The sequence below is a fragment of the Amblyomma maculatum genome, chromosome 4 (genome assembly GCF_055883805.1).
Source record: "Amblyomma maculatum isolate TAMU_Amacu chromosome 4, ASM5588380v1, whole genome shotgun sequence".
NCBI lineage: Eukaryota > Metazoa > Arthropoda > Arachnida > Ixodida > Ixodidae > Amblyomma > Amblyomma maculatum.
Window position 1 is genome coordinate 101,649,693 of NC_139347.1, and position 20,070 is coordinate 101,669,762.

Sequence of the window (20,070 nt, forward strand, 5' to 3'; positions counted from 1 at the left end):
TTTTTGTAAAGGAAATCTATCCGCCCCCCTAGAACCCATCGCTGGCTGACATCAGGTGTACAAAGGCCGCGTAATCCAGCTAGACTCGGCTTCGAAAAGGGACCATGAAGAGGTTAGGAGAAGCATCACTTTCAGACAATAGGAGCGCAGTTCGATGTGTCGAGTAACCGGCGAAATCGCAGTTCGTTATACAACTCGACACTCCTGTGCTATTACTCAAGGTTCTTAAAGAGTTAATGTGTGTGTTCGATACAGGCGCTAATTAGAATATCGGAGTTCGATATATACGGGCTCGACTCTGCAAGCCGGGGGGCTTTCGATATCACAGTGAATAACGCTGTAAAATAAAAGCAAAAACTGGAAAGATTAAAAAGTGGACACAGTAAAGCAGGAAAGGCAAGAATATTTTTCGGCCGATCGCAGACATTGTAAAAGGGTCACGCGGACAAGGAAAGCATTCTCCAATACTACTATGCTTCAGTTATGCCCGTTAATCTTTCGCTCTGCCGGACTTGCAGCGCATCTAAAGCTTATAAACAGGTCTTGTCAACTGAAAGACGCATTGGCACATTGCTGGTGAGCGCTGCGAGACTCAGTGCCTTAACTGCCTTAATCTTAGCGCCGGCAAATACGCTAGGTAGGCTGGAATTGTCCTAGTTTGATCAACTGTTCGTATATTACTTGAAGCATGTGCAGGCTATTCATGACACCCTCAATAAGACCCGCTTACTAATCTGCAAATACGACTCCTTTGGGACTGGTACTGCCTGCTGTGTATCACTTTTTTTCCTCACACCGACTCTCATTTCTGCAGCAGTGTATGGTCGTCACCAACTAGCTCAGGCCAGTCTTGTTGGAATATATTGTTCAGATGAAATACGAGCGCATGAAGAAATGCCTCAGGAAGCGCTTTTTTTCTCGGTGTTACTGTGTACCCTGAACAACAGCTGAAGACTCTCTACAGCGTGACATCGCATGTCGTCTAAGAGATGATGTGCCGATAGACAGAGAACCAGGCAAGGGTCACTAGTGGTCAGCCGGTGGTAGTGTTCTCTCTGATTTCGACTCTCTTGAGATATGTGCGCACCCGCAAAACACCGAGCACAGTTTTTTTTTTTTATTATTATTCTGATTAATTAAAATATGCGCGGACGAACGCTCACTGCATACTCCCGTGCTGCATTCTCTCCGCTCTTGTTCAATACGCCGGCAGCGTGTTCCGACGGCGCGTCGAAGTCGCTGCACCGCCGAGAGCGCGCGCGGTCCGCTCGACGCGCTTATCATAGTCGCATCCGTCGAAGTCGCTGCACCGCCGAGAGCGCGCGCGGTCCGCTCTTCCGCCGCGCACGCTGCTCCCCGCTCGCGCTGCCAGCCAAGAGCGCTCTCTTTCTCCCGCCGGGCCGCACGCCTCTGTCGCCGGTGCCATGCTAACCTTAACCCTGAACAGTCGCTTTCTCCTTTCTGCTCCGGGATAACGGCCCGCATAGAAGAAAGGGGGGAGAAAAAGAGCAATGCGGGGGGGAGAGAGAGTTGCCGGCGTGTACAGCCTCCTCGCCCCCGAGGTGGTCGTGGCGGTGGCACCGGTCAGGTACGCCACTTTTCTATCGCTTACGCGAGTGTACCGCTCTCTCCCTCCCAGCGTTCTTGCCGCCTTAGCTCTTCCTCCTTTCTACTTCTTCTTCTTGGCTGCCTCTCACCAACAGCGCCGGTGGTGCGCACACCTCCCTCCTCGCCCCTTTCCTTCCGGCCCTCCAGTCTTTCCGGCTGGAAAGACCCCTTTCACAGCAGAGCGGCCACACGCTAAACAACACCGACTCGCACCGGCGAACCAGGCACAGTCGGAGGAGAAGAGCAGACGCGGACGGGTGGCTCCTTGCTATATATGCCTCCAATCCGGAGAAGCAAGACAGCCGGTACCGAAGACAGCCAGCACACGGACCACAGGTCCTCCTGACCCGGCACCTCCATTTCTCCCGCGCATCCCGACCACAACCGGCACCGATTCTCTACAAGGGAGACCACGGCCAGCAAGTCGGTCGCTATTCACTTCGCATCCTCTTGGGTGTCCCGACGCCGTCATCACCATTATTTCCCTGACTCGCGCCAGTGGTAATCTGCATTTCGTCGCGTGGAGTTGGACGACGCAGTTTGTGACTGTAGGGATCCACCGCCGGGGACACTTGTTCTTCTAGTGAGCCCCATACGCTAAAGCACCTGCCAAGATGTACCTCAGGTGTAAGTACCTGTTTTATTTTGTTTCTTCGGTTTTGTTATTTTGAGTTGGACTTGTGTTTGCCTTGTGCTGTGTTTTATTTCTATGCTACCGCTTTAGCCAGTGTCTCCATTTCTGTTGTCTTTTGTTGTTAGTTTCGGTTTCTATTTCAGGCGATTTTGATATTCATGGCTGGACTCAGCTGTGAGAAAATACTAAAAATAATTCATGTTTGGCTAGTTTCTCAGTTATGTATACCATTACTGCGATTACCGACTGATTTCTGAAGCTCGGCCGGGAAACTTTCTGCGCAGGCAACAGCCGCATCTCCTACAGCCATATTATGAGAAGGGAGCGGAGTTATGTAATTTCAAAGGCGCGGCTATTGACTTCTTAGGCTACAAAAGCTAGGTGCCGCTTTTTTATTCCCTGTATGTTTCACGCTGTTCAGACCCAAACATCTGGCTCGTACAATTGCGGGGAATCGGCCCTGACGCCGCTGAAAATCAAGTTTCGATATCAGATTTCAGGTTGCCGACTTCTCTTATTCGTTTTCTCCGCTTTTCCTTTTTATGAATTTCACCTGCTTTTCGAGCACATTTTCTTGAACCCGGATCTGTTTACGCCTAGGCATTTCTCTTTTTCTTTATCGAGCGCGTCGCTCTAATCTGGTCACGCATGGAAACTTGAGTCGTGCTTGATAAGCCAATGGAGATGTTATGCGGTTACCGACGGACGCAGTGCCTTCACTGCGGTCCGGCGTTTGCTGACCTTGCGGCAACACGAATTGAGAAAAGAAAAAGAGCACCCTTGAACGAATGCGGTAGACCGATATTAAGGGTTACAAACGTCCCGTCCCGGTGCATCTCTCAATGACGCTCGAACCTGCTGCGTTTTCTTTTTTTTCTTTTCCTACTTGCTTGTTCTCCCGCAATCAGATAACGAGGGAACGTAAAAGCTCGTCGATTCGAGTGTGTGCTGCGGTGGTTGATTTGTTATTTTGAGCGCAATTGGAATGCGGAGACGAGTCGTCCCCACGCACGCGACCCGATCTCGATGTCCTCCGCGTCGCACCGCGGGTGCCAGTTAGTTCGCATGCCGCTGAAAAACATATCACAATTGCCCCGTGACCTATTCGTGCCATCGCTACGCGCGGTATTCCGCTCCCGGTTGCATCTTTGCCAACTTTTGAAGGCGGTCTGAGCAGCTTCGCTTCTCTACAGGATTAGAATTGACGTGCAAAGGAGTTTACGGGTAGCGCTCGGGATCTTATGCCGGCATTATTGCTTTGGCTACTGGGCGAGCGAAGCGCGAGAGAAACGTTAGTTAACGCTTAGTCCGTGCAGCGGGAATTTTGATGTAGTGAGTTAAAATTTCGTAATAACCTGCCTCGTTCTAAAGAACAGTGTTCGTTTAAAAAGAAAAAAAGGAAATGATAACAATTAAAAGGGCTCGTATTCCTCAAATATGAGCCATAGGATCACACCGAAAGTTATCAAGTTGGCAAAAGGTAAAATGTTTTGAAATACGTGCGCCTTCCTCCAACTCCAAGCAGTGGAGAGCTTGTTGTCGTTCGTTTTGGTGTCATTGCTCCGCGCCTTAACCGATTCCTTCTGGCGGTTAACGATGCTTACTGAAGTTTTAAAAGGAAAGAAATTCTTCGTTCCTTATTTTCTGCGACCCTGTTTATAAACATATTTTTATTGACATGGTCGTATAAAAGCCAGACAAATTGCCTACATTAACGGTGTCCCCTGACTGCGTAATTATGCTTCGTTGCATAGCGTGCCGTGACTACAGCAAAGCCCCCTTTACGGCGCTGGGAGTAACGCGTTGGTCGGGCAGGCATCAGTCCAAATTTTCAGAATTCGCAATTTAGAAGAGATATTAACTTTCCTTTCCCATTCTTTTTCGTAAGTGGTTTTACCTATGGACGACGAGAGTTGGACAGTTCCTTGAAAATTCATGTTAATGACCACAGGCCGTCGCAAATACATTGGATACACAGGTGTGTCAGAGCTACAATGAAAATCATTGATGTGCCTAATACACTACCACTGGGAGGAGAGGTTCTGTTCTCAGTTCGATTGCTTAGGAATGTAAATTTTGTAAAAAAATGTAAAAAAAAAGTAGAGAAAATGTCCTTTGGTAACCTTTTATATTTTTCTACATCCTACTCTTCGATTGCTAACACGCATTTGAACATGCGCAGACCGCATAGATTTTATTTATTACCGCTCAGTTAATACAAGCAATGTTACCTGAGTGCACAAACTACTGGTCTCGGCCGCACTGCGATTTGCATTTCATTCACTAATTGGGCTTTTCTTATAAAGAACCTACAAAATCCTACAGCTTTGCAATTCACACGCACACTTGCTCCTTCGATGTGGCATTTGTTTTCGTTTGTGCCCTTACGTCATTCGACTGAAGGCGAATCCTTGTGTACACCCTGTGAACGCTTGCAGACAATGGCTAAGTTTCTTGTTTGTATATAGTTCATGCATTCTCTCCCCATCAGTTAAAACCTAACTTGCACGCCGAAAAGAGTCGTTAGCCTTTCTTTGCAGCAACACTATCTTTGGGGCAGTTGGCACCGATCCAACTGGTAAGGCGTTCACAACACGAAAAAAAAAAAAAAAAAGGGACGAGAAGAAACACGCAGTATTCGTAATATCGTGTTTCTTCTGGGCCTCATTTCTTTTTTCTAAAATAAGCACTTTAATATATGGAACTTCCAAATATTAAGTTCAAATTAAAATGAAAGTGCGAGAAAAAAATCAGGGGGGGGGGGGGGGGGAGGGTGACGTTAAGCTCAACCTTTAAGTATACGACGCAGTCGCGTTAATGGCTTTCGATTGCCAATTCTACTTGAGGCTTAATCGCGTACATAGCCTTTGGTACTCACCCGCTGAGTATTATTCTTTAGCATACAGTGTTATGTGAAGCGCGACTCGACCCGTGTATGAAGCCCGCTTTAAGCAAGTCGTATGAACGTGCCAGTGCGGGCTAGGGTTAAAATATCTCATTCGAATGCAAGGGCCTTAGAAGGCTGCATTTCGATCTCACCTTCCGACCTGAAAGGAGAGGCCCGAGTTGGCAGCTCTTCCCAAATCGGTCATGTCATGTGTTCGCGTGGCATGAGGCGACCTTATGATCAATCAGGGTCCGGCGATGTCAGCTGTTACCACCTGGCGGAGCCATGTCATGATTTTTCGCTCACAACTTCGACGCTGTCTTTTCTAGAGGGTAGGTAGGGCCTTCAACTCCACCACGTTAAAAAGCAAGACAGTCGTTCACAACTCATTGCGTCCTGGCCCATAGAAATAGAGCAAAACACGCTACAGCTCAAATTGGAAAGAAGCGCGCCATGTAAGGTGACCGGCTGTTCATATCCCTTGTCCATATTTCTTTCTTGTTTTTTTTTTTTTTTTCCTTTTCCATGGTCTCCGTAACCGAAGCTGTTCGACTGCCGGAGCATTCTTCGCCGGCGCCACGATCACAGCATCCTCGCGCTTTCTTCGCTTTGCTTTTCTTCTTGTGCAAAAAAGGACAAAGAAAAGACAGGGACAGAAAAACTTCCTCTAGCTGGACAAGGTTCGCTCTTCTTGCATACACAGCATCAAAGTCGCGATGCCAATCTCTCGTGAGGCCACGCTGCTGCCTCTGCTGCTCCAGGCGACTGCTTGCACTGTGACGCCTGCGGACAACAGCGCCGTCCCTGAGTGCGAGAAGAGCGACCACGCTTAGTACCCAGCGCGACGCAGCGCGACGCAGCGCAGCACCCGACTAGCGACAGAAGCAGCCGTCTCGTTGGCAGTCGGACTCTGCTCGTCGCGTTGAATTCGTAACAAGCGGAGAATCACGCGCGCCGCAAGCCTTTCCGTTTATTTACTTTTTTTTTTTTGCTCTCCCTTCATTCTCTGTCTCCCCTCTCTCGTGTCATATCCTTTCTCCCCGGAGAAAAATGCGCGCAGCTACCCCACCGTCAAGAAGAAGCTGCAGGCAATTCGGACTGCTCGGTTACACGGGTGTTGCGCGCGCAATCTGCCTGACCTGTGTGTATGAGGGCTCGGACTACGGTTTACCACAGTGTGTGTGTGTGTGTGTGTGTGTGTGTGTGTGTGTGTGTGTGTGTGTGTGTGTGTGTGTGTGTGTGTGTGTGTGTGTGTGTGTGTGTGTGTGTGTGTGTGTGTGTGTGTGTGTGTGTGTGTGTGTGTGTGTGTGTGTGTGTGTGTGTGTGTGTGTGTGTGTGGTGAGAGAGATAACTTTGGGTTTTATATGCAGCGTTTAACCTCTCAGAGTGACTCAGGATATATTAGGGACACCGTAATAGAAGGATCCGGAAATTTCGTCCTCTCGGGGTTCATTAACGTGCATTGACGCACAGCATATGGAATGTTTAGTAGTAGTAGTAGTAGTAGTCGAAGTAGTAGTAGTAGTAGTAGTAGTAGTAGTAGTAGTAGTAGTAGTAGTAGTAGTAGTAGTAGTAGTAGTAGTAGTAGTAGTAGTAACAGCAGCAGTCTCTGGTGCAGCGACGCATGCGGCCGTAATGTGTAAAGCATACGCGGTAAAGGTAAGAGGAGTATAGTGTGTTTCCCGTAATAGTTCAATACAAACGTTATATCATACGTTGGTGTGCAGTTGCTCAGCAGAGGCTCCCAACCGTGCGAATACAAGGCCACGGTTTGTTACCCTTTTTTGCACTTCGGTTAGCGCAACTGCATCATTTTAGTCTCGCCACGGGATTCACCAGTTGGGAATTTACCGCGACGGAGCGACCGACCGACCGGAGGCACACGGGGCCCCGCACGCACACACTTGGTAATCGGCCCTGAAATCCGGGCGGGGCACTGATATTCGTATTCAGTCAGCTGCGGACGTACGCGCCGGCATGCGCAATCACGCGCGCGTATGCGAGATGCGCGAAAGAAGCCGCATGCGTGGTGCATGCCTTGGGCATCCTTGCTTCCACAGAAGGTGTGCTCGTGCTTTGCTGGTTTTCTGCAGAGGTAGCTGGGATATTCTTGTTCGAATTTCTTAGGCGTCGCTGATAAAACAAACCAGCACCGCTATTTCAAGTCAGGTCCTTGCCGTGGAAGATGCGTATTCGACAAAAAAACGCCTAAGTTCGAGGCAAATGCGTAAAAGGTGCGACCGGACTAGTTATGATAATTTCAGCGGCGAGAAATAACAGATCGATGAGGTTTTGAGAGAGCAATATCTCGGTAATCGTTGCTCGGAAGACGCCTGTAAGGGAATGATTTCGTTCTTCGTCGGGCCTGCAAGCCAGATGCGTAATGAAAACACGGCACCGAGAGGAGTGCGCAAGTACATGGCAATCGTATCTACATATCTGCTTCTACTCTTTGTCCTGTACTTCACAGATAACTTTATTCATGTATCGTCTCAAAGAAAAACAGTCGTATATCCTCATCCAGTGGTGCAGCATTAACGAGAGTTTTGAGCGGGGCTAAATGATGGGAAATCGGGCTGAGAAATACATATATATTTATATAGGTGCGCTGCAGTGTGAGCCTCTTCCTACGCGCTATTTGCGCGTCGGTTTCTAAACACGAGATCAACGCAGTTTATTTATGCAAAGCGACGCGGCTACCGCAAGACGCACCCATCTTCGGTCCACGGCAATACCTGTTGCGCCACAGTAGCCCAAACACACGTACCGCGTGGCGCCGAGAAAAGTGGCTTCGCCACGACGCCTACTCGTTCGTCACAAAAGGCGAAGGCAGCGGCGCCTCGTCCGATGACGGACAGTGATATGGGGTCGGGCAACGGCGGGGGCTCCGCTCACATAACGCCCGAAGTGGAAACGGCGAAGAGCGCCTGTGGGTGTCTCTCCCCTCTCTAGGCCACCCGCCATCCTTTTCTAGGGCGTGTTTCCGGGCCGCCCGGCACTTAACCTTGGCTCCTCGTGGCGTTGCTAGCGGCGGCAACGCCACCACCGCCACCAGCAACTCTTCCGCTGGCTACTCACTCGGCGGACGATGGCGGTCAGGGGCGGCTCGTGCCGCCGGCGGGACGAGCGCCGATTACAGCGTTTTTTTGGTAGCTCCTACCGTTGCTCGCCCTGCTCAGCCGCCGTTACACCGGTAATATCGCTCTGCGCATGCGTAGAAAAACCGAAAACCACGGCAGGACGTGGTGCGCCACAAGAAACCGCTCTTGCAGAGTAAACACACAGGTTCGTAGCATCGCGAAGAAAATATTCATTTGAAAAATCAGCAAACGACTGCTGCCGTTTCGGACAGAGAAGAGGAACGTGAGAAGGCTGCGCCCACCACCTGGTTTGCGACCCTCCACTGAAATAAAAGTAAGAAAGTTTGCATAAATATAGAGAGAAAGATAACGAGGTGAAGCATTTTGTACACGGAAGAGGTGATTGTGTGGAACTAAAAAGAAAACGAAAAAGAAAGGGGGGGGGGGGCAGAATCTGCATGGAGCGCGTGTTTTCGTCTTCAAGCATCCAGTGGGTCGGCCTTGCGGCTGTGTAGGGCCATCTTTCATTGTACTGTGGACCACAGACGTACACCGTGACTCGTACCGAGCTTTGCGGGTAACATTAGGCCGTTTGCTCCCTCCTTAGAGTAAAGCCCCTCTCCTTAGAGAACCTGTGGACACCACGCCGGGGTCAGCGAGGATGTGAGGTGCGCTCTCTTCCGTCGTGGCCGTGACACGCGCGACAAAGCGGGCGCTCCCCACCTTCGCTTCGGAACGCCGCAGGCAATCCGCTCGGCGCTTGTTGGTGTCGCTTCTCGGCGTCCCGGAGGGCGTGGAGCCTTCTGTACCTCTTTGTTGTCACCTGAGAAGGAGGAGAGGAGGGTGTGGATTTCCTCAGCAAGCGAGTGAAGCGGTGAAAACCGCCTCCTTTGTGAACAGCGGTCCCCCTAAGGCCACCCGAGTGTCAGCTCGTTTTTGCTCGCGAACTCTTTTATAGTTTTCAGTTCTCGCTGGCTGACACTTTCGCTGAACTCATCGCTCAGGCCCGCTCTTTGCTGACGCTCTGTATGCTGTTCTGCCCACTCCGTCTCCTTTGCGCGTCTCTTTCTTTTCTTTTTCTTTTTGTGCCTGTAAGGGTTGAGAAGCGCGCTGGTAAACCCCGTTGGACTAACCGGTGGGCTGGCAGAGGGGTTAAAAGTTCACTGTGTTCAGTCATGACGTAGGGTGCAACCCTATATTTGCTTATCTAGAATAACCGTGACAATCAGATAGATTTGGAATCTGTGTTAGTATGGTTCATACGCAGTGGTTAGCGATCTTATTTTAAACTCAGATACTAACGGCTGTGTTCTTATATTTAGTACTTTGGTACAAACTTGGTTTCTTCCGCCATGCCTTCGTATTTCACGGTATATATTACCGAAGGTCAGGCCGTGGATAGTGGTGGAATTTAAGTCGTCTTACAAACAAAGTTGTACGTTCAGTTCTTCATAAATTGTCTTCTATTCTGTTCAGCTAAACAAACACCTTTAAATTAAGCTCAGCTGTTAACCTGTTATTCTCAACGTGAAATGTAGAGACATAGAGGGAAGAAAGCCTCCCCTCGTCGTCTTGGCACGCTCACTTTTTGTCGCTACTGTATCGCCTTGCGAAGTTCACTCACATTCAGCTACGTAAATCCTCCCTACTTCGTGTCCTTGTCTTCCCCTCCTACGTAACGTAACGCGCACGCCTCGAGTCCGTCGCCTTAATCATAGCCCACTTATCAGCGCCGGAAATTCTCTCCGTTCAGGGCCTTCCTGGTTACGAGACGCGCGTAGGTAACGGTCACCGTTAACGCACAACACACTTGACACGAGACACGATCGATGGCGGAAATGACGAAATAACGAAGAGGTACGCGGGGGCATAGAGAGAAGGAAAAGAAAATAACTATCGAGAACAACGCCGTGGCGGTGGCTGCTCGTACCAGCATAAGCGCTTATTTGTCTTGCGAGGAGGCCATTGGAGCGACGGCCAAGTCGGAAGAGCGCGGGGCGATGGCGCTCTCACCAGCCTCTTTAGCGACTCCTAATGACGAGAGAGTCCCTCCGTTGTTGGCATGCGTCGCAGCGAGAGGCGCACTGCCGCTGCTCCGTGTCGGAGAGCTCGCCTACGCTGCTCGGCGCTCCGTCTCTCTAATGCTGTGCAGCGGTGCAGAGGCAAGTGATGGCGTCGTTAGGTAACCAGAGGCCGAAGACGCGGGAAAACCGTTTGGGCGTGGAAGCGGTTCCCAATCAATCGCCGCCTGCGCGTCGACGAAGAGAAGGAAAGAAACAACGGTTCGGGTGATAGCCAAAAACGAACCGTCCTTGTTAAGTGAGACAATCCCTCTGATTAGCTTAGACGTCCTTAGAGTGCTTTTTTTATGAAGGGTTTGAGCGTCTGTTGCTCATTGGACTTGCACACATGTGAAGGAACTGCACTTCCTTACGCGGGGGTCTAGTATGGCAACAGCGCTTCCGCACATTTAAGCAACTGTGTGTTTTGAAATGTAGGTCGCTTACAGAGTCCCGCCACAGTTACCCGAGATCACACGCGCTAGAAGAACTGAGAACAGTCGAAGGGAGGTTGTACAGCAAGCTAAAGGCAACGTGTGTCGTGAGTTGTGGAAAAGCGTACCACTCTGGCGCTGCACCGTTCTTAGGAGGCAGCTGAATATCGGCGCCTAGTGGCCAGCAAGCGACACCCGTGCGAAGACAAGGTCGCCGGCAAGCGGCCCAGGATGCCGAAGCTCGCTTGTGTGCGTGTGTGTTGAGGTGGTTTTTCGCAATCGTCTCCCGCTCTTTGCGCCCTCGTGGAGACCGACGACTCGCGACGTGCCCGTCAGTTTGTCACGAAGTACCATCGGCAACTCGGCGCGTGCCGTGGAGTGCCACTCTTTCTTGGCACTTGGCAGCTTCCTGCCGCGACTTGTCATGACCAGCAATGAAGACGGAAGCCAGCGTCGCGGTGAATGAGGCGGGCCAGGGGCGTTGTTAAATTTGACATCCGCTTTCCTCTTGTTATAGAATGGTGAAGTGGCGTAGGGTGAATGGGCGCGTCGGTTTACATGGTTCATCCCCATTCTGCGACATGTTTCTCACGCTGTCACGAACGAATATTTCCGGGCTGTTTACGGCGTCTACTTGCACATATATTCTCACTTAAATAGCATCTGGGCCTCCGCGGCGTGCTGTGCACAAGCGCCACACAACAAAGATACCTCGTTCTCTCGGCAATGTTTCAGTTTTAACGCCAAGACGGCTTCGTTAACGAATTTTCCCTGAACAAAGTTTCAAATCAAAAGGAAATAATACTGACTGGAAATCCCTGGGGTAGTTATTGATTACATTATGTCTGGAATACCGAAACTACATGCTATATTTGTCTTTTTGTACCGCGGGTGTTCGGTCTCTAGATCACGCAATGATTTGCTTCCAAGTGACGTTGAACGCTCGTATCACTCTCATCCCAAGCGCTACCTCAAGGGATCTTAATACCTGGCTCGTTGAGGAAGAAAAGCCATCTATTCGCGCGTGATGTGACCCGTTCGTATAAGCCAGTCGCTTAGAGTCGACGCCTTTCCTGCAAAGGCGTCCCACCAACAAGATGGGCCAGTCTGCCAAATTAGAAGCGAGGGGAGTGTACGCGGGGATACTCTTGCTCTATCAACAGGAAACCTTCTACCGGTACATACGTTTTTATTTTTTTCTGCGTACGAGTCACCGTCCGGAAACTGAAACGTTTGCGCTGTTCGAGATTGCCAATTCAGCTGGCCCTATATATATATAAAAAAAGGAAAACGACATATGACAGGAAAAATGGCTAATTACACCGAGATTTGAACAACGGCCAACCGGGAGGTGGTATGAAAAGGTACAGGAATAACAACGAAAAGAACGCCTTTACTGGTTCGGCCGCTGAACAGGGAAGCGTCCAACGGCGTTTTAACGCTAGCGCCGTAGGAAAACCGAGTGATTCGCTGACTGCAGAGGCGGGGTGATGTGACGCCTCGTAGCCTTTTCACGACTCCACAGATTAGGCTATAAGCTTCGCACTGGTTCAATACGCGCCAAAAAGGCACTTCCGTTCTTTCTGACAGGCCACAGTTGAGACCGCGTGCTCTCTCGCCGCGGCGGGGTGCCACAGACGTACCTCGCTTCGGCTGCGGCAAAGGCGGCTACTTGGCGGGACCTTCACGCGCAACAGGATCCTTCGTGCGTGCGTGCGAGTGCAATTCAGGCTTCGCCTTCTAAAGGCCGCTGTTTCTGCCTGGCGTCGTTCTCGGCACCGCTCTCTTATGTAATGCCCAGTAATCGAAAAGGGACGGAGGCACCCCCCCAGGGGGGGTCCGGCGAGATTGATGCCGTTCTGCCGCACAGTATATGCGTGCGTGAAAGCGCACACTGTGCTCCCTATCTCTGTAGCCGAGGACGCCTTCAAGGCCGTCCTGCACAGAAGTACATAGGTGTGCGGAGACTGGCTCAGGCGTATGCGCTCGTATATTAAGGCTTCATATCGAAAATGAGCTGATCAGTTTTGGACTGTAGCACTACTCGGCAAAGGAGTGAAAAAACGAAATGCATCGATGCAACCAATGTAAGCGGCAGCACTAGTGGCGCCATCTCTTGCAAACTATAACAAACAAAACATGCTGGTTATTTTAACTATATGAATACATCATGAGCCATAGTACATAGTTACGCGAAATGCATCGATGCAACCAATGTAAGCGGCAGCACTAGTGGCGCCATCTCTTGCAAACTATTACAAACAAAACATGCTGGTTATTTTAACTATATGAATACATCATGAGCCATGGTACATAGTTACGCGAAACGTGGACCAGAAAACGCTCTCTGCGCTTACTCTTTAAAGGTCCTTTTATGTGTAATCGTTGCACAGCCTTGCGTGTTGTGAGTCGTGACGTTCGAAAAAAAATGTTGAAGAGAGGAATCACGTAAGAAGAGGCGACTATTGGCACGAATAAATTACGTGCCTTTGCACTTTCATTTTATCTTTCTGATGCGCCCTTTTCACCACCACCAATTCGCAACGCCAGCGACAGCTGCTCTAGCGGGCCTGCAGTATATCACAAGGGACCGCGGACAGATGGTTTCATTCAGGAAGAAAGGGATAAACGCGACAAAAAATTTTCCATTCCTCTCCCTCCTTCTACTCATCCTCCTCCTTCCGCATATTCGCACAGCCTCGGTCTGCACCACGAAGAGTGCACTTCATTTCATCCGCCACGCATTAATCTACACACCATCAGGCATTAGCGTGCGTACACAATTTTTGCGCCTCTTTGCCTTAGTATAAGGCATACACCAGTGCCCTTCCTAATCGTCGGATCGTCGAAAACGCAAGTGCACATGCAGCAGCGTTTGTGGTCGACATCGTATAGCTTCAGGGAACAACGATTTATTCTCTAGGCTGGCACTGTCCCTTTAATGAGCACCCTTTCTTGAGCGTTACAAAATGCTTCGTTCCCTCCACTGCAGTCTTGACACAAGTTGCGTCAGAACTCCCGATAACGTCTTATTTGATCCGCAAACAGGCGACCTTTGTCTGCCGCGTGAGTGATCATTTGCTTGCGCAGTGCCCGTATAAGAGTCGGTGCACGGGAACCCGGAAAAGGACATCGCCTGAGGACGGAGGGGGTGGAGGGATACCTTGACCAGCCGCGTGTAAGGTGGGCTGATCTGCTGGCGTCCTTCGGGCTGCCTTGCATATCCGGCAGGTATTATATGGCCACGACCGGGCCTTTTTCTGGCTCGGCTGTGCATTCGCTACACACAGGCCTGCTCGTAGCGCGGAGACGCAGGCTATATTTAACGTGTTGGTAGTCGCAGCCAGATATGTATCGACGGAGAGATTTAAGGTGACAAGCAGCGCGTACGGCTGAGTGGCACGCATAGCCGCAGCGTACACCGTCTTGGCTTGGCTGCTGGCGGAGTGCTGCGCAACGTGTGGCAGCAGCAACTGCGGAAACTTAGTCGTCCTCTTAGCGCGCGCCTGCGGCGCAACCTTGCTCGTCTCGTTTGTTTTGCTTTCGAGAGCTTTGTTCTCTTGCGCTGTTGCTGTGTGCTCGGGCGAATTTCCGTCAGCATCTTGGGACGCTTTCAAAAATCGGCGCGTGCACGCGGTAAAAAAAAAAAATAATAAATAAATAAAAATAAAAAGAGGGAGGGGGGAGGGGGATGTCTCTTTTAGCTTTGAGCGCGCTTTGCGGCCTTTTATGCCGCAGAGGATGCCAGATGACAAGATAGCAGAGGCAGTGCGTGCCCAACGTTTTCTCCGCTGCTGCCTCTCCTCTGGCGACATCTCGCGTGCAGCGCGCAACACTTATCTACTTGAAGAACGTAGCTATTGGGTGATGCAACAAGGAGATAGTTCTTTGTTTGCCTCATTTTCTCCTCCCTTTTCTCCGATTTTATTACTCCAGAGAGGCGATTGGTCTACACCCGTACGTGCGGTGGGAGATTACAATCGCAGCGCTTGAATGTGCGATTATTTTCTTTCTTTTGTCACAAGAGCGATCTACTTTCCGCTTCTCCGCCATGCCTGTTGCTAAAATGCAGCGGCGGGGATTCAGACGGCTGGTGCCCTGGCGTCAGCATTGATCATGTATACTGAGCCAGTCTTCAGAGGCTACAGCTCTTTTGCAAAACAGCGTTCAAACGCGGAACGTGAATGCTTTGACGTGCTTGGTCTATGACCGTCACCATGACCACATTAGTACCACGCGGGGCCCGTGCTAATCACGGTGATCATCGATATTGTGGGGCGTTTAGAGACCCTATGTAAATATTTAAGCGCAAGCGGTAGTGTCTGTAATATATTTCCCCGTACGGCGTGAATCGATGATAGGGGAGAGAGAGAGAGAGAGTCAATCAACCAGGTAGCCGTAAAAGTGCGGGCTTTGCTCAAGGCCTTGGAGCCTGGTGGGAAAGCGGACACCGGAGTGTTTTGGTGGAAAGTGATTTACCATCGTGAGTACGCTTGATTGATCTGGTTAAGGACTATTCGGGATGTTTACGTAGTTGTAGCCGCCAGGCCATCATCTACATCTTCTTTGACGGTGTTAGACCTCTTAACAACATCCTCTTTTCCGCTCCGGAGTCCGTTTTACCCCGCCGGGGTGGCGCAGTGAGTAGGGCGCTTTCCTACTGTGCCCAAGGATGCGGGATCGAATCCCGGCTTCGGCGGCCGCTTTTCGATGGCGGCGAAAAGCAAGGCGCCCGTGTGTTATGCGATGTCAGTGCGCGTTAAAGAACCCCAGGTGGTCGAAATTTCTGGAGTCCTTCACTGCGGTGTCTCTCACAATCTGAGTCGACTTGGGACGTTAAACCCCGAAAACCAACCAACCTTCTTCCTTTAGTGCTATGCGCCCCTTATCAGAAACATCTAATGCAGTGTCATGCTCCTGTGTCGCCCATACGTCCATCGACTGTACTGCAGGTGGGCATGCCCTGTTAGCGAAAGTAGTTGGCAGGAATTCCGACCGCCTTACCTTTCTTCCCTTTTCTGTCCTGTGATTCGCCTCATAGCCGCCATCCTTCTAGAGGGTGCGCGTTCCTGCGGGTGATCTGCGATCGATCACAGTTTTCGTCTCCATCGCCCGTTTCTTCAGCGACACCCGTGAAGAGTGTGATGTATTGGTGGTCCTAATGTGTATGGGAGACCTGACTGCACCGCATGCTGGCCGCCTCTGCCAGAGTTAATGAGTCACGCTTCGTCGGTTGCTTTCTCACCTCTTGGCCGCTAATCGGCCCTGCGGACAATGAACACGGGCGTAGCCATTATTCGCTGAGAGTATTGAGGTTTCTGTGAGTGATGATCGTCACATCCATTAGGTGGGTACGGCAGAAACGGGAAGGAAAAAAAAAAAGGATTTTAGATACACGCGGACCGCTCGGCTCTATCTGGTCACTCAACATGGATGGGGGAAATTATTACCGCCATATTTTCTGGGCGGTTGCGCGCGAGGCTGTCCCATGTATATACATCGAAACGAAACCTGACACGCAAGGTCGACCTTGACGCTCCATATTCGCTGCTAACTGCCACATCGGCTCTGCGAGGGACTCGAAGAAAATTACGACGCCTACTGAATACGATTGCAACGCGCCAACGAGTATTATGTAATCGCTTCGGCCATATACCCTTCGAAAGCCGATGCCTTCGTGCTTAATTAGATTTGCCGTGAAATCTTACCTTCGGCTCTGTAGATCATTATTGCTCGTGTGTTTGTGACAGCAAATGCAATCCTTTTTCTTTTTGTCGTGGTGGGATGCGGTGCTTTAATGAGAGTTTAGTGTGCACTCCATAAACGTTTTTGATGTGTGCTGCTTTCTGAAAGTGAAAAAAAAAAAAAAAAGGAAACGACTACGAACGAGTCAGCTGATGGCATAGACTGAAAGACAGCAAACAAAATGCGCAGGGAATATGCGTGTAAGGGCCCATGTTTTCTGGCAGCCGTTAGTATACCGCCAACGCTGGCACCCGACGACGCTTTTAACGACGGCATTAAGACTGAATAGCTTGTCACTTCTTTCTTCACATGGTCTCTTGAGTCATTCGTGCTCCGAGCGCAGATTATTAACAGAAGTTGGCGTCCTCGTAGTGGTCGGTCAGTTCCTTCGAGCATCGAGTGAAGGCTCTTGGCCACCACCCCACAGTAAATAGGCACCCTTCCTCTTCTTCGGTCGTGTGAAAAAAGAGTACGAGCGAGCGCTGATAGCGCTTACTTCAAATCTCCGAAATTTACCAGAATGGAAATGAGGCACGAAGTAGTGTAGACGTAAGCTTACACCTCATTACGGGACCGAATTAACCCATCTTCGCGTCGCACCCCCAGTTGCAGACAACGCACGCTCTCGTCTCTAAAGCGCCATATCTGGCCGCAGTCCAACCGGACAGAAAAAAGATCGTCTCTGGCGAAGCACTAAAACTGAACAGCCGTGAAAACGCGCTCTCTCTTACATCGCTGGACAACCCTGGCGTGCCACCGTTCTCCGCGGAATAGCTGGTGTGCGACGAGGAACATCCATTCCAGCAGCGGCGAAGGCGAACGACGCTTGAGATTAGCACAGAATATTAACGCCCCATAACACCTAACGCCCGGTTGGCCTCCCTCGTCTTCGCTCCTTGTGTTGCGCGGAGCATCATCCAGCTGCTCTAAATGCCTGCCGGAGCTGCGAACATACATTAGGCACCTAGGAATTATGCCGGCCATTCAATTTCCTTTTGGCAGCTTCTTTCTTTCTTTCTTCCTTTCTTTCTTTCTTTCTTTCTTTCTTTCTTTCTTTCTTTCTTTCTTTCTTTCTTTCTTTCTTTCTTTCTCTCTGCTGGTGTGCGTCGTAGGTTGACTTGCTTGGGAAGGGGGGCAAAGGACGCGGACGTGGTACGTTGCGGCTGTGTCGACCTTTGGAGGCCTGCCAAATGATCCGGAGGTCGTTAGTCAGGGAAACAATGCGGTTTCTTTCTCTCAACTCTCTGTCCTTCTCTCTCTTTCTCTCGCGAAACTTGGCTCATCTTTTGTTGCGTTTGTATTTCCTTCATCGAATGGTAAGAGAGCCGACCGATAGAGCCACACTCGCAGCGAAGGCTTTTCGGGCGCGGAAACGCCTCAACAGTCCCACTACGAAGGGAGCCCGATGTCGCGCCCTTCCTGTCGCTGGTGGTTGCGTGAGAAGTCTGATTGTCTTGGCAAGCAGTACGCCTTCATTGTTTCAAAGGTCTTCCGTTATGTCTCTTGATTGTGTATGCGTGATTGTAGTGATACGCAGGTTCTAGCTCTATCAGCGGCAACGGTAGTCCTCTGACCCCAAGTTTCTTATTTAATACAGATCGACAGCAAATCTCCTCGTATCTAGCGCATAATCGACTGATTTGCTCATTTTTGACAATGTCTCTTCCGGGACATTGCCCTGTCCTGTAAATTCGATGGATCACTCGAGTTAAATTTTGCCATGATTCGTCCTTAATTGCAATAACTTCGATAGATTCTCTACACACAGTATAAACAAACGCAGAGCCAGAATGAAGATGCGCGCCGCTATTCTGCGTTTAATAAAAGTGAATATTTTCCTTTTCCTCGTTTCTATTTTTTTACCTTGGACAAGTGGTTGATGATTAGCCTCGCAATTGCCACTTCTTTTATGCGTGTGTGCGCACCGCGTGTCGAAAAACGCTCTCCTCGTTTTCACCAGGCTGGCTCGTATCGCGTCCGCAGCGCCTCAGCGTGCCTGCCACGGTCACAATTCCCAGTGAGCAGAAAACGGCGTCGCTCCGGTCAGCTGAGCCGCATCCTTCGCCGCACGCGCCGGCGGCCACGCTTGACTCCTTGCGACAGCAGCACCCCCTCTCAGAAGCGGGCGCCCTCCGCCGCGACCGTGGGACTTCGCGCATCTTACGATGTGCGCGCTACACGCTTTCTGTTCTGTGCAGTAGGGTGGAAGCTTCTTTCCTTCCACAGACAAGCAGCACTGTTCTACCGCCGCCATATAAGTAGTTTCCTCCGTGTTATGAGTGCGACGGTTATAAATATGCAGAAGCAAAACTTGTATTGATGGTTACTCGTGCGACGATCCTTAGAGACATAAGGTCTCCCTAAAAACGTTTCTTAACGAATGTCTTTGACGTTAGTCCAGAACCGATGAAGGCTCCAAGATAGGGGCTCTTGTTGAGTGATGTCCGAATCCCAGCTGTGCCTCTGTTTCACTGCGTGCTTCAAGATAGTAATTTCGCCAACAATTAGCGCAACTTTCAGAACTTGTAAAACTTGAAATCGGAATGCCGCTCAAAGCTGGTGATCAACCGATCCTAAATCCTGAATGTTATTGCCACGAACGTGGCTCTTTCGAAGTAATGCACATCTTCAGGCTATTGGGCTAGTTAATTGTCCACATGGTTCTTCATTATTGAGTTCTCGAAAAAAAAAAAATAACTTTCTCGTTTCCTGTTAGATGTCCAAGGTTTTTAAGGTAATGCTTTTCATGTAGCAAAACTTACGACGGGTTTGCTTTTCAGCTTCAAAGTAGGCCGCTAGTGTGCATTTCTCGTCATTTGTTCATCATCATCATCAGCCTGACTATACCCACTGCAGGGCAAAGGCCTCTCCCATATTTCTCCACTTAACCCGGTTCTGTGCTAGCTGCATCCACTTGGCCCCTGCGAATTTTTTAATCTCATCCACCCACCTAGTTTTCTGCCGCCCCCTGTTATGATTGCCTCCCCTTAATCCAATTGGTTACTCAGAGACGATCGGTTATCCTCTCTTCGAACTACATGTTCTGCCCATGCCCATTTCTTCTTAATTTCCACTAGAATGTCAGCAACTTGAATTATTTCTCTGACCCACTCTGCACGCTTCCTATCTTTTAACGTAAAGCTTCATTAACTTAACGTCATTTGTTACGGGGTAACATCTGAGCATGTTCGCCTGTAAGGAGGCTTCTCTGCTCAACGCAGCAGCACCCAAGTTTGCCCACTGGCAGTGTGGCGTGCTCGTGAGCGTAACTCATACAGCGTCTGCGGGTTCCGGACGGCTTGGTAGCTGGGTGAAGGAGCCGCGCATTGCAACGCCAGGACGCTCACTCGCCGGCGGCGGAAACGGCCCCGCAAGGTCGACCGAAGCCTTTGCGCGTGCAAGGCCGTCGACCGCTGCTGCGCCGAACCCCCAGCGCCGCTTTCCCGCTCCTTGCCTCCGGGGCAACACCGTCGTGCGCAGGCGCTCGGTTACAGCCTCCGAGCCAGTCGCTGCCGGCGGGAAGTGAGAAAATAAAGAAACAGTTCCCGAACCGATTGCGGCGGCTATTAAAAGAAACACGGCTCCGAAATGAGCTTGTCGCCCTCACCGCGTGTGGTTCGCG

The 20,070-nt window shown here is 50.3% G+C and overlaps 1 protein-coding gene across 1 annotated transcript in view; it reads left to right on the forward strand.

Moving 5' to 3' along the window:
- The first annotated feature begins 1,597 nt into the window (after window positions 1-1,597).
- Window positions 1,598-20,070, forward strand: part of Tsp74F (Tetraspanin 74F) — a 47,736-nt gene continuing 29,263 nt past the window's right edge. The window contains exon 1 of the mRNA XM_084602313.1: window positions 1,598-2,235. Within this exon, the coding sequence (XP_084458439.1) occupies window positions 2,223-2,235 (13 nt within the window). The 5' untranslated portion in view covers window positions 1,598-2,222. The remainder of the gene's footprint in view (window positions 2,236-20,070) is intronic.